This window comes from Pituophis catenifer, unplaced genomic scaffold (genome assembly GCF_029215685.1).
Source record: "Pituophis catenifer annectens isolate HBS135680 unplaced genomic scaffold, rPitCat1.0.hap2 SCAF_6, whole genome shotgun sequence".
Classification (NCBI taxonomy): Eukaryota; Metazoa; Chordata; class Lepidosauria; order Squamata; family Colubridae; genus Pituophis; species Pituophis catenifer.
Genome location: NW_027256886.1, coordinates 24,833,006 through 24,857,606, shown reverse-complemented (window position 1 = coordinate 24,857,606; position 24,601 = coordinate 24,833,006). Strand labels below are relative to the sequence as shown.

At 35.6% G+C, this 24,601-nt stretch overlaps 1 protein-coding gene across 2 annotated transcripts; it reads left to right on the top strand.

Annotated features, from left to right (window-relative positions):
• The first annotated feature begins 61 nt into the window (after nt 1–61).
• Nucleotides 62–17,840, top strand: EIF2A (eukaryotic translation initiation factor 2A). 2 transcript variants are annotated; one of them, XM_070945620.1, is made up of 14 exons: nt 62–170; nt 3,155–3,224; nt 3,841–3,915; nt 6,084–6,202; nt 7,222–7,318; nt 11,497–11,579; nt 12,210–12,283; nt 12,393–12,537; nt 13,604–13,720; nt 14,291–14,862; nt 14,992–15,108; nt 15,337–15,465; nt 16,186–16,251; nt 16,808–17,840. In XM_070945620.1, the coding sequence occupies exons 1-14, from the start codon at nt 143–145 to the stop codon at nt 16,871–16,873; spliced, it is 1,758 nt and encodes a 585-aa protein (XP_070801721.1). In that variant the 5' UTR covers nt 62–142; the 3' UTR covers nt 16,874–17,840. The 2 variants fall into 2 exon arrangements, with proteins under 2 accessions (XP_070801721.1, XP_070801722.1); XM_070945621.1 differs by lacking the exons at nt 62–170; nt 3,155–3,224; nt 3,841–3,915; nt 6,084–6,202; nt 11,497–11,579 and having other exon boundaries at nt 7,254–7,318.
• Nucleotides 17,841–24,601: the final 6,761 nt, after the last annotated feature.

Here is a 24,601-nt window from a genome sequence, read left to right as displayed (position 1 = left end):
TCCCCCCCTTCAGCTTGCAACACGTCACCCGGAAAAAACTCCGCTATTGAGCTGGCGATGGAGGGCAGAGCAGACGTGTACAGTTTTCTGCTGTGACCCGCTGTGCGCCACCCGGAAGGACAAGTGCCGCATCCGGATAAAGATGGCGCCTCCCACGCCGCTCTTGGCAGGTGGGTTCAGAATAAATCAAGCAGACTCATTCTCTGTCAAGATGGTTCTCGTTGTAAGGCTTGTTGTGATGTCTGGTAGAAGCCCGAGGACGTCACACACTGGCGACAATTTTTAGCGGGATTTTGTATAAGTCTTCACTTTTTGGGGTGGGGGGCTGTACCTCTCCAGTGATCTGTGTCTGCGTAGAACACTTTTGGTATTATGTGCATGGGGAGCGTAGGCTTCTATAAAGGGAAAGAGTTGTCGGGAAAGAGCATTCGGTTGCTTGTATATGCAAGGGCTTAGCTGCGGACAGAAGCATCTCGAGAGAGAGCCGTATCTGAAATATAGTACTTGCTTACATTCCATTACTCATTTTGTCACAAAGTCTGGGTTCAACCACGAAGGGAAAAAGTTAGTTTTTGAAGAACGATAGTTTTAATCTTACAGACATTACTAAATGCATTGTATATACCCAAAATGTTCATTTATGCTCATTCAGAATCTAAAGAATCTAGATTGCTTTTCACTCGTCCAAGACTTAAGAGAGAAGCCAGGTTTGCAATATGCTAATACCCAAGACCACTTTCCCCATCTTTTCCAACTTCCACTATTATCACCTACATAATTTTCTCCCTCCAATTTTTTGAGTGGTAACTCCCCAGAGTTACCTGTTTGCTCATGAATTCCTAAAGGCTCTTTTTCGGTTTGGCAGATTTCCTCCTTATTACAGAGGCTCCCTACCTGGTCCTAATTTACTAGTATGTGCCAGATGATCAGATAACCTCTGAACTCTCTTGCAGCATACTGAACTAATGGTGAAATGCTTGATGCCTGCTGTGGTACTAAAGTCCTGCTTAGGGTTATGCTGGGGCAGATACTAATCCTTTCATCTGATACATTTGTGCATGCCAATAAAGGAGAATAATTGTAGCTCAGGGTTAAAATGAGGGATCCTTGGTGCACACTGAGCTTGGTTGTTTTCTTGCAGACCTTTCATACTCAAACTAGGTAACATCATCAATGCTAGTAGTCTGATGATTTTACCTAGTTTGGGTAATGAAAAGTCTGCAAGAAAACAACTAAGCTTAGCGTGCACCAAGGATCTCTAATTCATGCATGCCTGAGGCTGCTTTTTGTCTCATGCTAAACTCTTTCCAATTTAGAAAATATCCTAGATTGCCAATGAAAGCAGTTGAACACCACAAAAGTCCCAGAGCTCAAAGAGAGAGGGAGTGGAGTCATCATGCATGCAACCATACTTTTCTGTGGCATAAATCATTCAGACCAGAATCCTGAAGCAGAGCTATATCTTGAACATTTGTACAGTTATGTAATTCTGAACTCAAGTAAAGCAGTGTATTAAATTCATGTGAAGATGTGTTTGAATCCAACCTAAACTACTTTTACATTTATTGTACTTTTCATTTTAAGTGTCCTTTGATGTTTTATATTAGTTTGCATCACAATTACATAGCATCGTGAGTAATCTTTTAAAATATTTCTGCAAAGCTAATGCCAGAGGCATGCTCCTAGTCTTAATTTTAAATGACTACCTTCCATTTTACTGGAGTTAATATGTCAATGAAATAACTAAAAATGGGACATTAGAAAGTAAGTGCCACTTCATGAAATATATAATATTAATGCGTTTGTACAGATTTCAGTATTTGCTTTAAGGTAATTTTGTTCCAAGTCACTGGTTTTCTCTGGGATTTAAATTAGTATGAAAGCACTTAAAATAAAAGTGCTAAGTGGAAATAGTGAATGTGTTTCTCCTCTACTTTATTTCATGCTAAAGTGTAGTGCCACATAAAGCATTGGATTGTTTTGAATTATTGGAGTAATCTGAGAGGGACAGCTGCATAATTTGATTGATTGATGGGTGCCTTGTGGGTGCTTATAAGCAGCAAATAGAGACATACTCCTTTCCTACTGTTCTTCCTATAACTAGTATTTTGAGGCATGCTGACTCCACAACTTGGGGCTAATGGCAGTCATGGCTAGGACAGCCTTTGCACAACTTCAGATTGTGTACCAACTAAATCCTTTTCTGTATTGTGAGGCTCAGTTCCTGTTATCTCCTGTTTGGATTCTTGCAACACATTCTAATGGGGCTACCCTTGAAAAATATTTTGAAGCTACAATTGGTCCAGAATTATTTTATTTTATTTATTCAATTTATTTGCCGCTATCTCATTTTGAAGCAACTCTAGGCAGTTACAGAGTATGCAGCAGCATGTAGAGTTTCAGAGGCCCCTAGTGCGGTACACGTAACCCCACTGATATGCAAGCTGCACTGGCGGCTAATCTGTTCTGGGTCCAATTAAAGGTGTTGGTCATTAGCTTTAAAGCCCTCTGTGGCATAGGTCTAGGATATTTTAGGAGCCGCCTTGCTGCAATGCGATTGGCCCTGCTCCACTCATGCTAGCAGAAGAACCTATTTGCAGACCATATCAGCCAAGGAGTTGTGGCCAGTGAGGTCCAGAAGAGCCTTTTTTTGCCACAGCCTTCACCCTCTGGAACAGATTGCTGCATGAAGTGGGGTCTGCCCCCCTCCCGCCCCCGTTTCTGGCCTTCAGGAAATGCTTTAAAACCTGGCTGTGCCAGTTGGCATGAGGCCCTGAAGGAGCAGCTGTTAGATGGAAGTGGCTAGTGTAGGAACAGAAACAACCACTACTTTTCTACTCTAAACCCATGTTTTTTGTAATTTTAATCTGTTTTTATACTTATGATTACTTCCATTTGATTTATTATGTTGTGATTCACAGTTGCCTCAAACTGCAAGATGAGCACAATATATATTTGATAAACAAGTAAATAAATATGAGGCTTTAGGTTTGCTTGTTCACTGATTGGCATGGTTATTACACAAAATATATATTCATATTTTATTATTCAACTGAAGTATGTTCATTTAACTTAGAATTTTCTCTTGTATGAAACTAAGGATTAATGTATTAATTTGGAGCAAAATAAACATATAACTTTCATTATTTGCTAGTACGAGGATCTGAAGGACTCTATATGTTGCATGGGTCACCTCATTTTACAGAGCATACAACATTTCAAAGGTATTTTAATTTTTGGCTTTATTAAATGTATACATTTTAGGATGCCCGTTACTGAAAAATAATAACATAATCATAATCATATGTGGGGGTTGGAATGCCTCCACATATGTTCAGTAGAGCTTAAATTTTGTAAATGTTTTCTAGTTGCTACTTCAAATATTACTCAGGTTTTTGTAATAATCAGAATGTTTTGGACTATTCATTTACAACTTTGGGTGCTAATATGGATAGGGCAGGACATTTTTGGTAATTAAATGGAAAATGAAGCAATTCCACATATTGAAAAAAAGAGCATCTGAGTGTAGATAGTTAGCATCTTTCTTTGTTCACATACCCGAGACAGAAATGAAACAAGTATACTATTGACATACCATTGTGTTACTGGAATGCATACTTAAATTTGCATTTGGTTCTGTTTTGGGTGGGAGATATATCTCATCTGGCTTATTTCACCTGTTTTAGTTTGATTGTAACGTTTATTTCTTTTATATCAAAATAATAACAATTATTTTGGAAGCATTTTTTAAGATTGATACTTTATATTTCATCTAAATAATTTTCTTTTTTCTTTATAAGTGTTATTTGAATTCTAATTTATTTTTGTTTTTGCTTTCAGGGATTTTGGGAAAAATGCAAAAGTGTTTACTTTCAACAGAGATGGATCCCTTTTTGCATGGGGCAATGGAGAAAAGTTAGTCTTTCTGTGTTTCGGATGTTTATTTCTAACAATATATATTAAAAATATAGCTTAAATAAGCTCATTAGTTTTAGCCAGATACTCCCTCCAGTAGGAAATTATTTTGCATACTTCACTACTATAAAGCAGGCTACTGTGACTTTTGCAATCAGTATTTGGCTTTCAAGGAATTTGTCTTGGACGAGAATCATGACTGAATCTTTTTCAAAAGAGCACAACATGTAAGGTTACATTTTTCTGTGAGATTTGTAACCAATAGCTTCTTCCTTTTATGAGGTATATATAAGATTGATTTTAAAACCAGGCAAACATCCTAAATTCTGTACTAGCGATGGGCCTATTTCACTATTTAATGCGAATTCTAAGATTTTATTTTATAAAAAATTGACAAGCTTCAGATATTTCCATTTATTAATTGATGTATTACGAATGGGAAAAGATATAATGGACTTGGCTATACTGGTATATTTTTTATTTATTAAATTTATATGCTACCTATCTCACTATCAAGTTATTCTGGATGGCCTACAAAATAAAATTTAAAACAATTTAAAATATTTTGATGATAAATATTGCAAATATTAACATTAACAAAAATTAGCAAAGGAAGGAACCAATATAAAATACGGTAGAGGTGGAGCCTTCTTTTACTCCACTAACCACTTCCAGTTATGGAACATCCCCAACAGGGCCCCATGCAAATCACCAGAGCCACGTTTTAAGGGGCTGGTTGTAAGTCGAGGGCTATCTGTGCTTTGGTGGGATGTGAGTACAAATTATTTTTATATTTTGGATAAGTAGGGTACTTTTCTGCTTAATTTTATATAGGTAGTACAGTATTCTCTCCCTGATTATCTCATTAGGTCTTGACAGCAGAGGATGCTCCATCTATTGGTGGCAGAATCTGTGCAATGGCTATGTTGATTTGTATTGTTTTCACCTCAGTTACTGATTACATTTGTTTTTTACACTTATGTTTTAATGATATTTTTAACTGCTGTTAGCTCAGAGTCATGAACTTTAGATGAGTGACCATATAAATTAAATGAATAAACTAATGAATAAAGAAATTAATTTTCATAAAGTATTCCAGTGGTAAGATTAACTGACATAAACTTTGCAAACTTCTTTTAGGTTTTAACATATCACACAAGGATGCAATGAATATAAAGAGTTGGTTTTTGTAGTTTCCACTGATTATATTAAATGCTTGGGACTGTCTCCCCCATAGTAGTTGCCTGGCTACCCTGTTTTCCCCAAAATAAGTCATTCCCTGATAATAAGCCCAATTGGGCTTTTGAGCGCATGGCAATAAGGGCAAGCACTTATTTCAGGGTTCAAAAAAATATAAGACACGGACTTATTTTTGGGGAAATACGGTAGTTCTAATTAGCAGGGTTGGTGCACTCTTTAGAACCCTAAAGACCTAGCTATTGCCAAGGCCTTTGGTAAAGAGAACTGATGTCCCTTTCTTCCTTTTTGTTCCCTCCGGGTTGTTATCACATGATGGTTTTTTTATAGGTTTTTGCATTTTTAAAAATATTTTTAATAATTGTAGGTCACCAAGAATCACTGAGAGTTGGGTGGCATATAAATATCATAATTTATAGTTGGTCAGCCAGATGTTTAGATTGGATTTGGCAGTTTTATCTGTCAAGCCCTTCTCAAGAACCTGGGGTAGGCAAATTTGTTTGAGGTGTTAAAAGTATTGTAGCAGGAGGTAAGATGTTCCAAGTAAAATTGCCTTTTGCAATTGACTGATGGTCTTCAAGTGGTGCTCCAGATATTTTAGAATTGTACCCAAGGTTCCTATTATTATAGGTACTTTATTTGCTTTCTTTGGCCAAGGGGAAAAGGGGAAATGTGGTGTATCAGAGGGGAAATGATGTCTACCTACCTTGATTCTCAAGGACATTTTAGTGAAATGCATGTGTACAAGTTTTGGAAACTCTGGAGTTCTATATTTATATTCTAATTTATTTTAATTATGTTTTGATGCTTTATGAATTACTGCATTGATGAAATATCAAGCAATATAGTAACTGGAAGAATGAATCTGTTTTCTGTGATTGGGAATTGAGCTTATTTAGAAGGAACAGCTAAATAGCTATTAATTAACCAGAGTAATCAAGCTTGACTGAGCTGACCTCTTTTGGTTCCAGAGTAAACATTGTAAATGTCACCAACCACAACCTGCTGCATTCTTTTGATCTGCCAAAGGCAGTTTGCCTTGAATTCTCTCCAAAGAGCAATGTCCTGGTGACATGGCAGCTTTATACAAGTAAGTATTCTAGGTTCTTCTCCAGCTACTGTAAACATGACAGTAACCATGCTAATTTTGAATAATATAATGATCAAGTAGATTATTTTTTTGTTCTGAACTGGAACATTCAAAATATGGAACCTCTGAGGAAAAGAGGGTTCATTCCAAAGCAGAAAAAAAAGTGTATGACTTGAGTTTATGTTTCCTTTTTCTGACCTCTCATTGTTTTGCCCCAAAATGTTTAATCAATCTCCAACATCGATTTCCTTAACGTAAATATATTATTTCATATTGTGAACTCTGGGACAATAGAGATGTACTGATTTTCTTCTGTGCGATATTCTTCAGGTATTAAATTTCTGTGCAGCCCACAGTCACCATGTAGGGGAGATGGGCAGCATTAGAAATTTAATAAATAAATTAATAAATAAATGAAAATATTTGAAGGTGTACTGCACATTTCCATGTATCTCTACACTTCTATACTTAACAAACAATCCAGGCCCCCAGGACCTAACCATATGTGATATTATTTCCTTTTTCTAAAGTTGGGGTGGAAAGAATGTGATTAACTTTTTTATGCTTCCCTGTTTTACAAAATGGCTTCGTTGTAAAGACAGAAAAAGGAAATTGTTTTGTGATTCGTCATGCCACCTATTTTCTCCATTACCTCCACTATTGTTGGCAGTTAAGATGATATTGCAGAAAAAAAAGTATAAGTATTTTTCAAATGCATAAATATCTATCAGCAAAAGGGTTGACAACTGAGGATTGTTTTATCCAGTAATATACTGAATTTCATCTTACAGTGGCAAGAATGGCTAATTTTGATTTGAGAGGAAGAAAGCTGTCACTGTTAGCAATTTTTGATGATAAAAATATTATTTTGTACTTGACAAAATGGGACCGTGGGGGAAAAAAGCTTCTTTTCTATAAAAGGTTTGCAACAAAACGTCACCTGGGTCAATGGTATATTGCAGAGGAACAGAGATGATTTTGGAGGTGTTGGTATAATGTATGCATTTGGTATCTTGTAGCTGCAAAAGATGGTGCAGGGGAACCCAACCTTCACCTTTTCAGTGTGAAAAATGGAAAATGCTTGAAGTCATTCATCCAGAAAAAATCACAGAACTGGTAAGTAGTATTTCAATGAATTTTATTATTTAGAGCATGATATTTGAAAACACTAAAATATCTAGTTGTCTAATAAGTTTTTCAACTCTGTAGAAAGTTGCTTAGATCTCTGTATTTCTAGCTCTCAACACAGTAACTCTACAAAACTGAACACAAGAAAACCAAATTTGGTCTGCAAGAGAAGCCAGCAAAAGAAAAATTGAGTTGGAAAATGGTCTGTGGGTTGGAGAGACAAAAATTCTAAACATATTGTCCCACAGCATGCTTATGGGCAGCTTACTCAAAAGTTTCTACCAGCTTCAGTCTGAATACCTATCCCTCCTGATCACATGACCCAGAAGAGAATGTATACATTCTGCCCTGAGCTTCCAAGTGCATGTGTCTAAGCAAATACAGCAATACACATGCAAATGACATAACATATTGCTTCATTGTACAGAAAAGATAAATATGGATCCTGTGGTCAAAAAAGAAGAGTTCCATAAGCTGTGTTCTCCATGCACGTCCTCTGTTTTTTAAAATGCTGAATTTTTTTTACATTTTTTTTTTTATTGCAAAAGTTTTACAATTACATTTTCACCCCTTTTTCCCCCCCCACCTCCCCCCCCAATCTTCCCAACCTCCCTAACCCTCCCTAACCCTCCCCTCCCCCCAAACTTCCCAACCTCCCTAACCCTCCCTAACCCTCCCCTCCCCCCTGACTTCCCTATAATATACTCATAATCATGAAGAACCCTAATATAATAACATAATATAATATAACACTTATATATAAACTTGAGCCGCTCCCTCCCCTGTATAGTTTTTCTCTTTATCTCATTACTTTAAAAAATTTCTAATACATTATTTTCAAGTAAAAGCTATTTGATACTTTCTAGTTTGATATTTGTTCTGAACATATTCTATCCACCTTTTCCATTCCCACTCATAAGTCTCTTGTGAACAATCTTTTAAATATGCTGAAATCTTCTCCATCTCTGCAAAACTGGCCATCTTCAAAGTCCATTCCTCAATAGTGGGCAAAGCTTCATTCTTCCAGTATTTACCTATCAACAATCTTGCTGCTGTTATCATATACAATATCAATTTTGTTTCACCCAATGTAAAACCCCTAACTATACCCAGTAAAAACAATTGTGGAGAAAATTGAATTTTTTTCTTCAAAACATTCTGCATGACCCACCAAATTTTTATCCAAAAAGCCTTAACTTTCCTACAGGTCCACCAAACATGATAATACGTAGCATCCAAACATTCACATCTCCAACATTTTGGCTGAACATTAGGGTACATACATGACAACTTTTTGGGATCTAAATGCCATCTATAAAACATTTTGTAGAAATTTTCCCTCAGGCTCTGCGACTGTGTAAATTTAACATTCTGAACCCAAATTTTTTCCCATGTTTCCAGCATCACTGGTTCTTCAAAATTCTGTGCCCACTTAATCATACAGTCTTTAACTAGTTCAGTTTCTGAATCTCTTTCTAGCAAAACATTATAAAGCCTTTTGATATGCATTGGACCTTTCTCTCTTATATGTCTAACCAATTCTTCCTCATGCAACATAATACCAGTTTTTTGGTCCTCTTTCCATCTCAGTTGTAATTGATTATATTGTAACCAAGTTAAATTAATCCCTTCATCCAACAGTGTCTGCAATGTCTTCAGCTGCCATCTGCCCGCATCTGTAAAAAGAACCTCTTTATATAAAAACCCCCCGAGTGACATTATATTTGTATTCCACAAAGTATGACCAAGATCCAGCCATAGCGGTATTTTATAATCCCATTTGAGTCGGTGCTTCTTCCAAACTCTCATCAAAGAATCTCTAAGTATATGACTTTTAAATACTTTATCTACTTTGTCGTCGTAAAATAAGTAAGCATGCCATCCAAATTCAAGATCAAAACTTTCTGCATTCAATATTCCAGTCTTTTTCCTTCCAAACCAATCACTTGTTAAAGTTAAAGCTGCCGCATCATAATATAGCTGTAGGTTTGGAAGTTTAAGACCTCCTCTTTCTGGAACATCTTGCATAATTTTCAATTTCACTCTCGGCTTCTTCTCTTTCCAGACAAACTTATTCACTCCAGATTGCCAAACTTTCAATTGTTTATCACTTTTAAGCACCGGAATCATTTGAAACAAAAAAAGAAATCTTGGCAAAATGTTCATCTTAACTGCTGCTATTCTTCCAAGTAAAGACAGCTGCAGTTTTTTCCAAGTCTCCATGTCTTTCTGCACCTCTCGCCACAACACCTCATAATTATTTTGAAACAATTTCATGTTTGATTCTGCAACCTGAACTCCTAGATATTTTACCTTAGGTACAGTCTCAAAACCTGCCCTCCTTTCAAGTTCATATTTACGATCTTGTGTCATGTTTTTAACTATCATTTTAGTCTTTTTTGGATTCAGTCTAAAACCTGAGACTTTACCATAGTCTTGTATAATGTCCTTCATCAGGATTATTGATTCCATTGGTTGTGATAGGGTAACAACCAGATCATCTGCAAATGCCTTTATTCTGTAATCCTCTTGCCTAATCCTTATTCCTTTCAAGGTATTAGAGTCCCGTATTGTATTTAACAAGACTTCTAGTGTTAGAATAAATAAAAGTGGGGACAACGGACATCCCTGTCTTGTTCCTTTTTCAATTTTAAACTCTGTTGTCAAACTTCCATTAATGATGATCTGTGCCTTTTGCTCTTGATAAATTGCTGAAATCGCCTGTATAAATTGATCCCCAAAATCCATCTTTTTTAAAGTCTTTAGTAGAAAATTCCAATCAACTCTATCAAAGGCCTTCTCTGCGTCCAAAAAGACCAGCACTGCAGGAATCTGTTTATTCTTCTCAAGATATTCCAATAAATCTATTACTTGCCTTACATTGTCCTTCATGTGTCTGCCCTCGATAAATCCCGCTTGGTCCTCATGAATCACCTTTTGGATTACTGGCATCAACCTGTTGGCTAATACTTTCGCATAGATTTTATAATCTGTATTCAAAAGAGATATTGGTCTATAATTCTCTAGTTTTTTAGGACCGACTTGTTCTTTTGGTATCAAAGATATGTAAGCTGTTGTCCATGATGGGGGTATTTTACCCCCTTGTTGAATATTGCAAAATAAATCTCTAAGTTGTTCCACCATTTCAGCTTGCAAGGTTTTGTAATACACTGCAGTCAAACCATCCGTACCAGGAGCTTTGGCTGTTTTTAACTGTTTAATTGCTACTATTATCTCCTCCTCTGTTATAGGATAATTCATTCTTTCCTTTTGTTGATCAGTAATTTTTGTAACTCTTTTATCGTTTAAGTATTTTTCTATAAGTCCATTCTGCACCTCCTCCTTGGCATATAATTTGGTATAATAGTCCACAAAAGCTTCTTTAATTAATTTTTGTTGAAAAATTTCTTTCCCTCCAATATCAATACTATCTATAGTCCGTATACTTTGTTTTTTCCTCAATGTGTAAGCCAACCATCTGCCCGGTTTATTAGCGTTGCAAAATGTATTATGCTTCGCATATTTTAAGTTTGTTGCAACTTGTTCCGCCATAAGCATTTGAAATTGGTCTCTCAAAAGTTTTATAGCACTGCTTATTCTTTCATCTGTTGGATTTTTAATAAGTAACTGTTCTTTATTCTTTATTTCTATTTCCAATTCAGATCTTTTCTTTTGTCGAAACAGTCTATGTTTAGAGTTCATGTAGATAAGTACCCCTCTCATATAAGCTTTACTTGCGTCCCAGACAATTTCAATTGGGGTACCTTTATTCAGATTTATTTCAAAAAATTCTTTCAGATGCTTTTTAAGTTCTGTTGTATTTTTTTCATATCTAAACAAGTTCTCATTTAATCTCCAGGAACGTCTCTCAACCTTATCCGAATTTTTTTTTTTTTTTTACATTTTTTTACATTTTACATTTTTAATGTAACTTGTTTTCAGATAAGAACATATTCATGGGGACATTTGAAAATATAATAAGTAATGATTAGAATCTACAAATTTGCTTTTCACCTTTACAACTTTAAATATATAACTTTTAATGTTAATTTTTTTAAAAATCTGCTTTTAAAAAATATTGTTAAAAATTCTATTTCTGAAGGCCACAAACCAACAGGTGTTGGTTTTAATATTTATTCCACTCCACCCCACTCTCTAATCATTAGGTGTCCTTGCTGGTCAGATGATGAAAGCCTGTGTGCCAGGAGTGTTAACAATGAACTTCATTTCTTTGAAAACAGCGACTTCAGTATGCAAGTTCTTTTTTGTTCTCTAGATAAACATTCCATGTTTAATCTTTTCATGATATTCTTATGTTTTCAGCTGCTCGCTTTATTGCAGTTCCCACCTTTAGTCTTTAATACAGTTTTAAAGTTCCATAAGTCCTTGACTTATGAATACAATTGAGCCCAAAATTTCTGTTCCTGAGACAGTTAAATGACTTTTGCCCATTTTACTACCTTTCTTGCCATAGTCACTTTTTTCAGTGCTGTTGTAACTTGGAATGGTCACAAAACAAACTATTGTAAGTGGAGGACTATCTATAATATGAAAGTTTACTTTTATCTTTTTATTTACCTCTAAACTTTTGCTATATGGTGGTATTTTACTTAAAATGCTGCCATTTTAAGCTTTGAAATATTTTATATTACAAGATTTATATTAAATTCAATCTGAGATAAAATTTAGTTATTTTCTCATACTTGTAAAGATATACAATTCATGTAAAATCTTGTAAAGTAGCCAATATGTCATGTATACAATATATTTTACAATTGTTTATTTACTTATTACTTGCTGAAACCCATAGGCAATGCTACCTAACAATTCACAAAAGGTTTTGCTTATTTTGTTAACTTGAGGATGGTGATCTTTGCAGGTACAATTGCAAATAAGCTTCATCTGCAGAAAATGAATGACTTTGTGTTGTCGCCAGGAGATCAGCCAACCAAGGTGCTTCCTTTTGAATTCTTTCCCCAGCACAATTTAATTTCATCCAGATTTTAGAACATACTACAATTAATGTTTATTTTAACAGATATTTCATAACTTGTTAATGCAGGTTGCTGTTTATGTTCCTGGAAGCAAAGGAGCCCCATCTTTTGTAAGGCTTTACCAATATCCTAACTTTGAAGGCCCACAATCTGCACTGGCAAATAAAAGCTTTTTTAAAGCTGATAGGGTAAAAATGCTGTGGAGTAGCAAAGGTATTTTTTTTTAGAAAAAGCTTTGTCTTTATTTGAATCTATTTTTCTTTTTCTATATGTAGTCAGCATATAGACTTCAATAATCAAAATGCCCAAAGGACATTTATACTTGGTATTATGCTATGTTAGTGATGGCGAACCTTTTCGGCACTGAGTGCCCAAACCAGAATGTGTGTGCATGTACGTGCATGTGTGTGCACCAGAGTGCCGGAAACCCAAAGACAAGCTGGCTGGTGTGCATGCGCACGCCAGCCAGCTGGCCTCTGGGTTTCCAGCACACACGTGTGCCGGAGCACTGAAAACCTGAAGACCAGCTGGCTGGCGCACGTATGCATGTTTTTTGGCCGTTTTTGAAAAATGGCCTGAAAAATGGCCTGAAAACAGACATATGACTGCCAGCCAGCTGGTCTTCTGGTTTCCGGTGCTCCAGGCTGTTTTTTGCCATTTGTTTGGGCGTTTTCCGGTGCTCTGGCATGCACAAAGACCAGCTGGCCGGCGAGCATGTGCACGTCAGAAACCAGAAAAGCAGCTGGTGACGGCGTGTGTGCTCAAAGAGAGGAATCTGCATGCCACCTCTGGCACGCATGCCATATGTTTGCCATCACAGTGCTATGTCAGTCCCATTCTGTATGACTCTAACATACAGTGATCCCCTCTACACTTATTTGAAAGTTAGCTCTTCAGAATACACTGAGAAATATTTCTGAATGTTCCCATTGTGCAGACTCTGTTTTAGGAATAAGGATTTGGAGGAGAAACCAAAGCACCTTTTCCTCACTTGCACCCTTTTTGGTTATGTTAAGTAACTATTTTCATAATTTCCAGCCATTATATTCCCTGGAAATTGTAGCCCAACAGTCAGAGGGCATCAGCTGCAAATTATGATTTAGAAGAAACATAGAACGACATTGGGGTTAAAATGGTCTCCTTTATCCGAAGCTAGTTTTTTAAAATCATCACTCTTCAGACTGCAAGAGTGCATATAGCTATGTTTATTATTTGTTTTTTTTAAAAAAATAGATTAATAGCTTCTTTTTAAAAATATATTTTTTCTTCATCTGAATAGCCACTGCAATGCTTGTGATAGCTAGTACAGAAGTTGATAAAACAGGAGCATCTTATTATGGAGAACAAACTCTACATTACATAGCAACCAATGGAGAAACGGCTGTTGTACAACTACGTAAGTGGCTGTAGTAATTTTTATATTATGTTTTAAAGCATTCAAACACATGATGGAAAGAGAATCCCATCAGAATTTGAAGATCACCTTTAAAGAGCCATATTTAGATCTTATGACCAACCAGTACTTACTGACGGAAATGGAATGAAGTATGTAAGATTTAAAGTGAAAGGTTTCATTATATAAAAATGATGTTTATGGGACAGAGAGTCCCACCCCCTGCGCTTGCGGGGAGGTGCGTGTGCTTGCATGGCAGAACTGAATTGGGGTGACGGCTTGTGTGCCCTCAGAGAGGGAGCTGCGTGCCACTCCTGTGGCACGCATGCCATAGGTTTGCCATCACTGCCCTAGGACCTTTCAATATTTAATTTTTGGCCCTACAGGAGACTACACTCCTCCTTCCTATTTGGCTTTTAACTAACTTTTATTACCAAAATTTAGTAGCACTTATGATTTCATTGAACAATTGTAAACTGTAATTTGTGTTAAGTTTAAGTTTTTTATTTTACTTGTCTCTCAACAACTTAGATATTGTTTTACAATTTCAGCTGTTTTTTTTTTCCTGTACAGCAAAAAATGGTCCTATTTATGATGCAGCCTGGAATCCCAATGCCACAGAGTTCTGCGTTGTGTATGGTTTCATGCCTGCTAAATCTACTGTCTTCAATCTAAAATGTGATCCTGTGTTTGACTTTGGGACTGGTCCCCACAATGCTGTCTACTACAGTCCTCAAGGACATATCTTAGTATTAGCTGGATTTGGGAATCTTAGTGGACAACTTGATGTATGGGATACTAAAAACTACAAAATTATTTCCAAACCACAAGCCTCTGATTCTACATATTTTGCCTGGTGCCCTGATGGAGAGCATATAGTAACAGCTACATGTTCTCCAAGGCTACGAGTTGGGAATGGATTCAAGATCTGGCATTATACTGGCTCTGTCTTATACAGATATGAAGTTCAGCCAAATGCAGAACTTTGGCAAGTTACTTGGCAGCCCTTTTTGGATGGAGTATTTCCAGAAAAGCCAATAACATATCATGCTGTTCCAAGCAAAGTGTTAAATGAGGAACCAAAGGCTGCCCAAGCCTATAGACCTCCAGCTCTCAGAAATAAGCCAGTAACTAGTTCTAAACTGGTAAGTAACCATTATCTTCACGAAAGAGTGAAGAAAGATACCTGCTATGTCTTCTATGCCTCTGCACCAGTTAATTATAGCTGGTTATTTATACATCAATTATTTTTGTGTTGATTTCCTTCCTCATAGCATGAGGATGAGCCACCCCAGAACATGAGAACACAATCAAAAAGTGGTGATAAGCCATTATCTAAAACAGCACTTAAAAATCAAAAGAAGCATGAAGCCAAGAAGGTGGCTAAACAGGTATAGCTGTTTTTATTTTTTTTTCTTAAGCATGATTCATTGCATTTTGAACCAATAGTATTTGGTAAACCATTTAGTAGGATTCTGCATAGAATTTTGTATTAAACTCAAAGTGTCCACTCTTTCACTATCATATAAACCTAAGTTAAAAATTCTGGAGAACTCAAATTACTGCCTAGAATGGTTTAATTTAAAAGTCATCTTAACTAATGATGCATTTCATTAAAGGAGGCGAGAGCTAAAGGGAACCAGGAAATCACTCCAGCTCCTCCAGTACAAAATGAATCGAGCAATACAATATCCTCTGAAACATCAGGAGATCCTGAGTTGGAGAAAAAGATAAAAAATCTTAAAAAGGTAAGAAGTTTTTCCTAACAAAAACTATTGATAGATCCTTTCCCCATTTTCTTTTGTTGAACAGTAGTATTAGTGTTTGTGGATTACAAACCACAGCAATTTAGTTCATAAAGCATACTAAGCTAAGAAATGCAGCCCTTGTTTTGACTGGGAAACAGGAAGTGTACTTTTGCTATTATTGTCATTATTTTTTATCTGTATTACCTTCTCAGAGTCACAAGGGTATAGCTGTGGTGTAATAAAGTCATTGGTTTGGGTAGGACTACACTCATGGGCCTGGATATTTTGAATTAAGGCAGTGCCAAGGGGCAAACTTGGTAGCCTTATAAAAATTCCACATTGTCCCCAAACTGCAAAAAATGTGCTATCCAAAATCTTCATTTTGACTAGTTTGGGTGCTGCAGGATGCAAAAATGGGAATAAACCAAACAGTTCAATGTTACATGTAAGTCTTATGCGTCTCTACAACCAAAGAAGAGAGGTAAGAAGTTTGGATATTATTTTCTAGGGACTTAAGAATCTGCTTTATATTAAACCAATTGAATTTTTTTTAGTGTAGTGTATATCGGAAAGGAATATAAAGACATTGGTAACCTAGAGGATTCTCTTTCAGCTCAATAAAAAAATACATAAGATCCTCCACATATGTGCATGTACCACAGAAAACAAATTAAATCTGTTGTTTCTGCCCTGCTTTTAACCATGTTTTCTGAATTACAGAAACTCAAGGCTATTGAACAGCTAAAAGATCAGGCTGCTGCAGGTAAACAGCTAGAGAAAAACCAGGTATGTTTATCATATTGTTAAGATACAGAGTTGTCTATAATTTGTACATCACCTGAATTCTGAAAATATATATCAGTGTTGCTTTGTAAATAATTAGCCAACTAGCAGCTGCTGCCTCTTCACAGTAAAGACTTTCTTTTGCTTCTTAAACAGATAGTTCCTAGTCACCAGCGTGATAGTCAAGCAGCCAGTGCTAGTAACTTGTGATAGTGATAATTATAAATGAAATTGGGTATTGGACAAGAAAGGACTTCTTTTATTTATGCAATCTGTTTCACATACATTTCAAAGAAACTATTGGTCCCTTTCTTTAAATCTTACAATTTCATAAACTCTATTGTCTTACATTAAGTTAAATATTAGCTTAATTGTTTTATTTCAGGCGGCATAGAGGTTTCATTTGACATATCTGAATAGATAGGAGAACATAGAAAGAATCTGGAAGACAGGCGATCTTCAATCTGATACTCAAATAATCAAATAATTATTGATTATACTTTATACTATTTTTTTCATTATGTGTACTAAGTAAAATTGTCTTATATCTATATTGTAGATGGAGAAAATTCAGAAAGAGGCTACCCTTCTAAAAGAATTAGAAGACTTGGAACTGGGTGTTTGAGCTACAGAATATCAAAATCACAATTTTCTTCTATGGATTCATTTTAAAATAAATAATTAAAAATGCTCACTTTTATTACTTCCCATATAGGTTACCTTTTTTTCTGTCTACCTTCTGAAAGAATGTAAAATAATTATAATTTAGAAGTAAATCATTTGCCTTGATTCCAAAACAGTATTGCTAAAATCCAAAATAAAGTATGTTGGAGCACCTATGTTTTTGGCAAATGCTAAGTTTAAGATGTAACCCTGATATATATTGTTTTTAAACAAAGACTTAAACTTTTGATACATATATATATGTAGAAGTTTGCAGTTCAAGCAGCAAATTATGTGATTTACATACTGTGGTTTGGTTGTGATGCTGCAATAGCTATTTCATCATTGTGGTTTATACTAAATACTACATACGTACACATTTTGGTTTTGTAGGCCTCTTAGTTCTTAAAAACAGCTTTAACACACACACACACACACACACACACACACACACACACACACACACACACACTTCCTATAATGTAAACCTTTTTCCATAACAAATAAGAAAAAGGGTTTGGACATTCAGGAACAAAATGTTTCATTAATAGGTTACCATCACTTAATACTATAAAGCCAGAAGAAATAAGAGTTTATGTCAGGGGTGTCAAACTTGTGGCGTCATGGTGGCGTCACATGACATATTGCAACTCCCCCCCTTTGCTAAACCAGGCGTGAGTGTGGCCAGCGCGTGATGTATCTGGCCAGTGGGCCATGAGTTTGACAACCCTGATCTGTGTGTTTTAAAGCAGTACACTACCTGGTCTCGAGTTGAGAAGCTAATTCACAAGGAGGATCTTCCAGCAGGTTCCCTTCAGCTTCTATCCAATTCATTTTGCTAATCAGCCTTTTGCTAATTCTTCAGCCATCAGGTGACCTGTAAAATGAAATTCCACACTTCATCAATCTAATAAAAATATTTATCTCTATATGCATACAAGAAATTTATTACTAGCAATAGCACTTAGACATATACTGTTTTACAGCCCTCTCTAAGCGGTTTACAGAGTCAGCAAATTGCCCCCAACAATCTGGGTCCTCATTTTACTGACCTCGGAAGGATGGAAGGCTGAGTCAACCTTGAGCCTGGTGAGAATTGAACTGCCAAATTGCAGGCAGTCAGCAGAAGAAACCTGCAATACTGCACTCTAACCACTGCACCACAGTGGCTCATAGCTTACCGTGGCTTACTAGCTTTAGTAAGAAAACAATAGCTATACAAACAGTAGTATACAGGTAATGAATAACATTATTTCCTTCAGCTACAATCTTGTGCAAGTATATCCATAGCACTGGGGTTAATTTATTTACTTCTAGTGGCAGCTTCTTCCAGTTTGCAATAGATTTATTTATTTCCCAACTCTACTGCAACTTTCTGGATTAAAATTAATTTTCAAGTTTGTTTGCAACTCTTGGCTTGTATCTAAATACTATTTTTAGTTAAAGTTCTTAGTTTAGCAAATTTTGTTCAATGTATTTGCAATGTGAGAAACAATATAAAAAAAATAAGAAACGGAAACAATAGCATACTGATGGAGTTCCTTATCACTACATTCACTTCCTTATCCCCATAACTGCATCCCCCTCCCATTGGAAAAATGTAGAAAAATAAAATTAAGAGATTTGAGCAATGACTAGGAAAAAAGAACATTTGGTGCTTTTTAGCTGAGCCAAGTAAAAATGGTCAAGGTAAAGGATTTTTTAAAATAAAAGTTACTAAATGCAATTAAAAAGTTAAAAAGAAATACAAACTAAAAATAAAATTTAAATAATGTAGAAAATTTAAAAAAGCAAAAATAAAAATATAGTCAAGAGAAAAATTATTTAAAGAAATGACTTCCTTCTTCATCACAACAAACATAAATTTTAGTAATTTATCACCCTCTCAAAACACAAATATCTTCCCCTATCCTATCTATATCTAATATCAGTCTTGTCATAAATATATCCTTAAAGTCTTGTCATTCAGTCCTGGTCAGCAACAGACTATTAAGGATTATCAGAGATAACATACCTAGTTTAACGATCAAATAAATCAATTTATATAATTTCTTTTACGTTTAACAATCTTTAAGCCCTTCAAGTAATGTCTTAGAACTTGATTTCTTTTTATACTTTTCTTTGTTCCTTCTTACAAAATCCTTCAAAATTTTAACAGACCTCTTTTGTAAATTCAATATAGGGAGTTAAGTCACTTTTTTGGTTTGGTTTGTATATTCCTTTTAATTATTAAGATACCAGCTAGTTTCATTTGTATATCCAGCGTTGGATCTCTTTCCATATCATTCCTGTAGCTTGTCAGTAAATCCACTTCTAAATCACTCTCTGTTTTGCCTGGTAAAACTTGTTCATCTTCTGCAACATCTTTTAAACACAGTCTGTCAATATGGCAGAGACTCTTAAAATTATTATTAAATTATTAAAGTCCATTGTTCCCACATATCCTTCAATATGTCCTATGTTGAATTATTTTGCTGTGTTCTGTATCAAGTCAAATTTAAGTGTTCTTTAATTGTAATATTTAGTTCCTTCTGGCTTTCTCTATCTTCAGAGTCCTATTATTTAAGAATCCAAAACAGTATTTTCCATGATTCATAAGTGACCCACAAAAAGCCTAGGTTGTTGCAGTCTCTATGCACGAGGACCAGTTTTCACAGAGTGCAAGCGGGTGATATTATAGTGCCTCCTTTTTCTGGAGAGATTTCACCAGAATCCACTGACTGACCACTGATCTCTTGCTTTTATGTCATTTCCCGCCCTTTGAGGAATATTTGGTTTGCCATGAATCCTCACCAGTACCCAGGGTAGAGATTAAAAAGTTACGCTTGTCCTGGAAAAAGGTGGACTCTCATAATTACAGTTGGAGTTAGGAGAGAGTGAAACAGAAGAGCCGGTCTAGACCAGTGGCGAGTTGCCCCTGGTTCGGACCAGTTCGCAAGAAGCTTCTGCGCATGCGCAGAAGAGCGCAGGCGTGCTGCAAACTGATAGTAAAGGTAAGTAGAACCCACCCCTGGTCTAGACCTATTAAGAATAAATCCTATAGCAAAACTGATTTTTTTAAAAGGATAACCATGGGAATTTGATAGAACATTAACTTCAATAAAGCATTTGACCAATTCTCCCAGGACAAGCTGGAGCAAATCCAGAGGATAGTTACTAAAATGATAAGAGGGCTGGAAAAAAGTATATGAAGAATAGCTGAAGTTAGAAAAATAGAAGATTCAGAGAAGCCTGATTGTTCTCTTCAGATATATGAAAAGTTATGTAGAATGTGGGGAAAAATCATTCAGAATTGTTCCTGAAGACTAGTAAAGAAACAATGGGGCTTATATGCAAGGAAATTCATTTTGGTCCTGCATTGGGAAAAATGTCCTAATAGTAACAACTGTTAACCTTAAAACTCACTACTATGTGAGTTCACTCTTGCTGGAGTCATTTAACAGGGTGGATGTCTATCAGTGACACTGTGATTGTAGTAGTAGCACTGAGTATAGGGGTCTTCTAGGTGAGCTCTAAGATCTTGTCCGACCTTGCATTCTATTATGCTAAGGTTATTGCAAAATAAGGTCACATGGCAGATACCTGGCAGGAAAAAGAAACAAATGCTTTAAATGCCCTCTAGTGGAAAAGTCAAGCAATTGCTTTTTTAAAAAAAATAATTTTTATTAAACAGTTTTGTTTTTTAAAAAAAACAAAAAAGAATCTTTTACAATTTTCTTCTTTTCAACAATTTTGCATCGGTAAACATTTCTTACATATCCCTTTTTTCTCCCTTATTTCAATTTATCCTTTATACATACAATTCTAATATTGATTTATCTACATATATACATATAAAAGCAATTGCTTTTTCATTTGCAAATGATAGACTCTCATCACTGCTGAACAGCTCCCCTCACATTTGACACTTATAGATGTTATAGATCCTTACAAAGGGCTGTTAGTAGTTTAGCTTTCATAGTACTATAAGCTAAAATTTTGTTCACATTTGCTATCTTAGCGGGGTTTTTTATCAGTTCATGTCACCTTAATTGATTAATACACCTTTTCTGAAGTACAAATTCAGCTGAATTCTGTTCTGTTCTGAATTCTGGTCCACCCATCCTTTGTATGTGGCTATTATATTTTGCCATTTGATATTGATGTTTTTCAATTAAGAGCTGTGGTGGCACAGTGGTTAGAAGGCAGTACTGCAGGGCTAACTCACTGCTCGTTTCAGGAGTTCAATTGAGCGGTTCAAGGTTGACTCAGCTTTCCATCCTTCCAAGGTTGGTAAAATGAGGACCTGGATTGTTGGGGGCAATATGCTGACTCTCTAAACTGCCTAGAGAGGGCTGTAAAGCACTGTGAAGCAGTATATAAGTCTAAGTGCTATAGCTATTAATACCCCATGCCATGCCTTTTGTCCGTAAGAAGATGGAGACAGGTCCATTTGCAAAGGACAGGATTGTCCCTGTAATGTCCTGCATAGTCTGCTTATACAGAGTTTGCTGTAGTAAATTCTCATATCCTTGGCACACCTGATCCTGTCAAGATCAGATATCATTTGTTTACACAGTATTCATCACAGTAATTGTATACCATAGTTGTTTCCTTTCAGCACAGGAAATGAAACGCTCAGGCTGTAAGAACGTTTTTTATGAAACCGAGGAGAAAGCACTTCCTAAACCTGAGTGGCAGGAAAAGCAGCTAGCAAAAGTCCCAAGAGTTCTCCCATGCATTGTCTTTGTGCAGCCAAGTGTGCCATAGAAAATAGGCATAATGACATCATGCTGGATGATGTACTCTTTAGGATATAAATCTAAGCATATCAACTTAGTATTTTCCAGTTTGTTTATAAGCAGAGATAAGATCACCCTTGATTGTGTACCATCATACCATAGGCAATATAAGCAAATCTGAATTTGTAGTGATAAATCCCATATATTTATAGAACCCTGTCAGGGTTCTAAGTAATACACCCATAGAAAACGGAACTCGGAGGCAGGTAGATTCCTCAAAGAATAGTTTTATTGGATATACAGTATCACATTGGCACAGTTCCTGCGGTTTTCATCTAATTAAAAGTTTTCCCCCTTTCCCAAAGAGTCACATGGTCCAATCAAGGTGCCGTCCAGTTGCCTAGTAATGTCACTCCTCCTTCTCTTTCTCTGGCCACCTGTGGGAATGTCCTTGGTTCCCAGGAGAAAGTATTTTGTTTTGGCTACAAAATCCCAGCTATATCTATTCCTCCCTCCCTATCCCTCAGCTCAGTGTGGTAACACTGAAGCTTCAAAATGGCTTTGGTCAGGTCATCTTAAGGATTGACATTATGCTCATTAGATTATACAAATAATTAGATGTACAAAAATAGGTTTACATTGAACTGGTTCATAGCATAACATGTTTAGTAGGGTCAGTAAAGTAATGGAGTGGAACAATAAAAACTTTCATTTATTGAAAGAACAAGGGCAATATTTTACAAAAAAGTTTCATTCTATTCTAGAGAGTTACTTTTATGAGTTTATCTTATAGTTCTTTTGCTTCCCAAAGTCTGTGCTTGATCTTCTTAAGATTTATCAATTTTTCTTGACCTGCTATATGTTATATGTTTGTACTGATAGGGTTGATTATTTTTTCAATCTATGCAAAGGTAATTAGGGGAGGGAATGTTTTGGTTCATTGGAATTTGTAATAATTTGCAAAGTTATCAATAGCACTATAGCATTTATTATTTTACAATACATTTAATATATGCATCTTTTTTAAAAAAACAGATTTTAATTTTCAGATAAATTATTTATGTTATCCTAGAGCCAGAACATTCAACAATTTGTATTAGTTCTTTTTTTTTTGCAAATCCCTAAATCAATTAAATAGTCTAAGAGGAATAAAATGAACATTTCATCTAGATGGAATGGAAGGAACAATACAACTACCATATCATACCATAAACATCCACTCAAAAAACACACTTAAGGAGAAGTACAGGTAGTCCTCAACTTACAACCATTCATTTAGTGACCATTCAGTTACAATGGCAATGAAAAAAGTGACTTATGACCATTTTTCACACTTACGATCATTGCAGCACCCCTATGGTCACGTGATCAAAATTCAGATGTTTGGCATATTTACTCATATTTATAATGGTCACAGTGTACCGGGGTCATGTGATAATTTTTTCCAACTTTCCGACAAAAAAAGTCAATGGGGAAGCCAGATTCACTTAACAACTTTATTATTAATTTAATAACTGTGGTGATTCACTTAACAAGTGTGACAAGAAAGGTTGTAAAATAGGCCAAAACTCACCTAACATCTGTCTCACTTAGCAACAGAAATTTTGGGCTCATTTGTGATTGTAAATTGAAGATTACCTGTATACTGAAAGATAAGACATATTTACACTTGAAATGCTACATGCTTCTTTTATGGTGGTGAAAACGAATAACACTTTTGAACAGCAGTATGATATATTCAATCCAATGTGTATATGTTTCAAGAAATGTAGAGTATATAAATATAAGTGATGTACTGATTAAAAATTACCTAAGAAAATAGGGCATGATATGATGTCAGTGATGAGGAATGATTATTTTTTCAATTATATGCATCTCCAACTAAAAAAAATCTTGTCATATGAAACAGTAATGTTAGCTACTTACCAAGTTCATGCAAATCCCCTAACCCCTGAGGCATCTGCAAAATTCATATTTTAGTTAAATGAAATGACCAAAGCTTTATATCCCTGCATGCATTATCGTGTCACACATACAAAAGGAGTGACCCGTCTCGCATTTTGGCCTGTGGATCAGGGGTGGGTTCTACTTACCTTTACTACCGGTTCGCAACGGGAGCTGAAAAGTTGTCTCCTGAAAAAGCATCTTTGGGATAAAAAAGGTGGAGCTTGTCAGAACAAGATGGGAGATAATCAGAAAATACCTGCACTGGGGATTACATTGGTAAGTTTTTAAAAAAGTCCAAGAAGCAGACTAGTTCAAACTAGTTCCATACTGCTTCCAAGAATGTGGTATGATGGTATAAGATAATCAAGTCCAATGCCAACACACCATTACTTTAGATCAGGCCTGCACAACTCATAGAGGCAAAATAGCCAGAGTTAATCTTAACGTCAGAAATAATCACAAAGGAATAGCTGCTGCACTATTCTGCTATTTGGCAATGTTGAAAAAATGTGATGGCCCGCACATGGTTGTTTGGTGGCCACATGCAGCTGGTGAGCCTGATTTAATTGTAGAGTTGTGCCTGACCATCACAAACCCAATAGCTTTATTTATTTATTTTTTAATTTGGAAGTAGAGGTTTTGATCTTTGTTATAATTTTATCTACTTGTATACCACTAAATCAATAGAGACTCATTACACTTTGTAAAACAATCAACAACATCCATAACCATTACATAAATGTAATTATGAACTATTGGTAAATAATTCAAAACAACTGGTAAATATCAAATTCAAGAATTAAAGAATAAATTATTATATTGTTGAAGAATAAACAAATAATAAGAGAATCAATAAAATATTAATAATGAAATCAATATAAATATAAAGTAATTCAAAATGAAATAAATTAAAGATGGCGGTTGCAAATTATTCAACCAAACACTTTTGGAAATTTCTTCCACAGCTTCCGGAAATTAGAAGGGATCAAGCCATGTTATACCGTAATTCTAAGGATATTTGT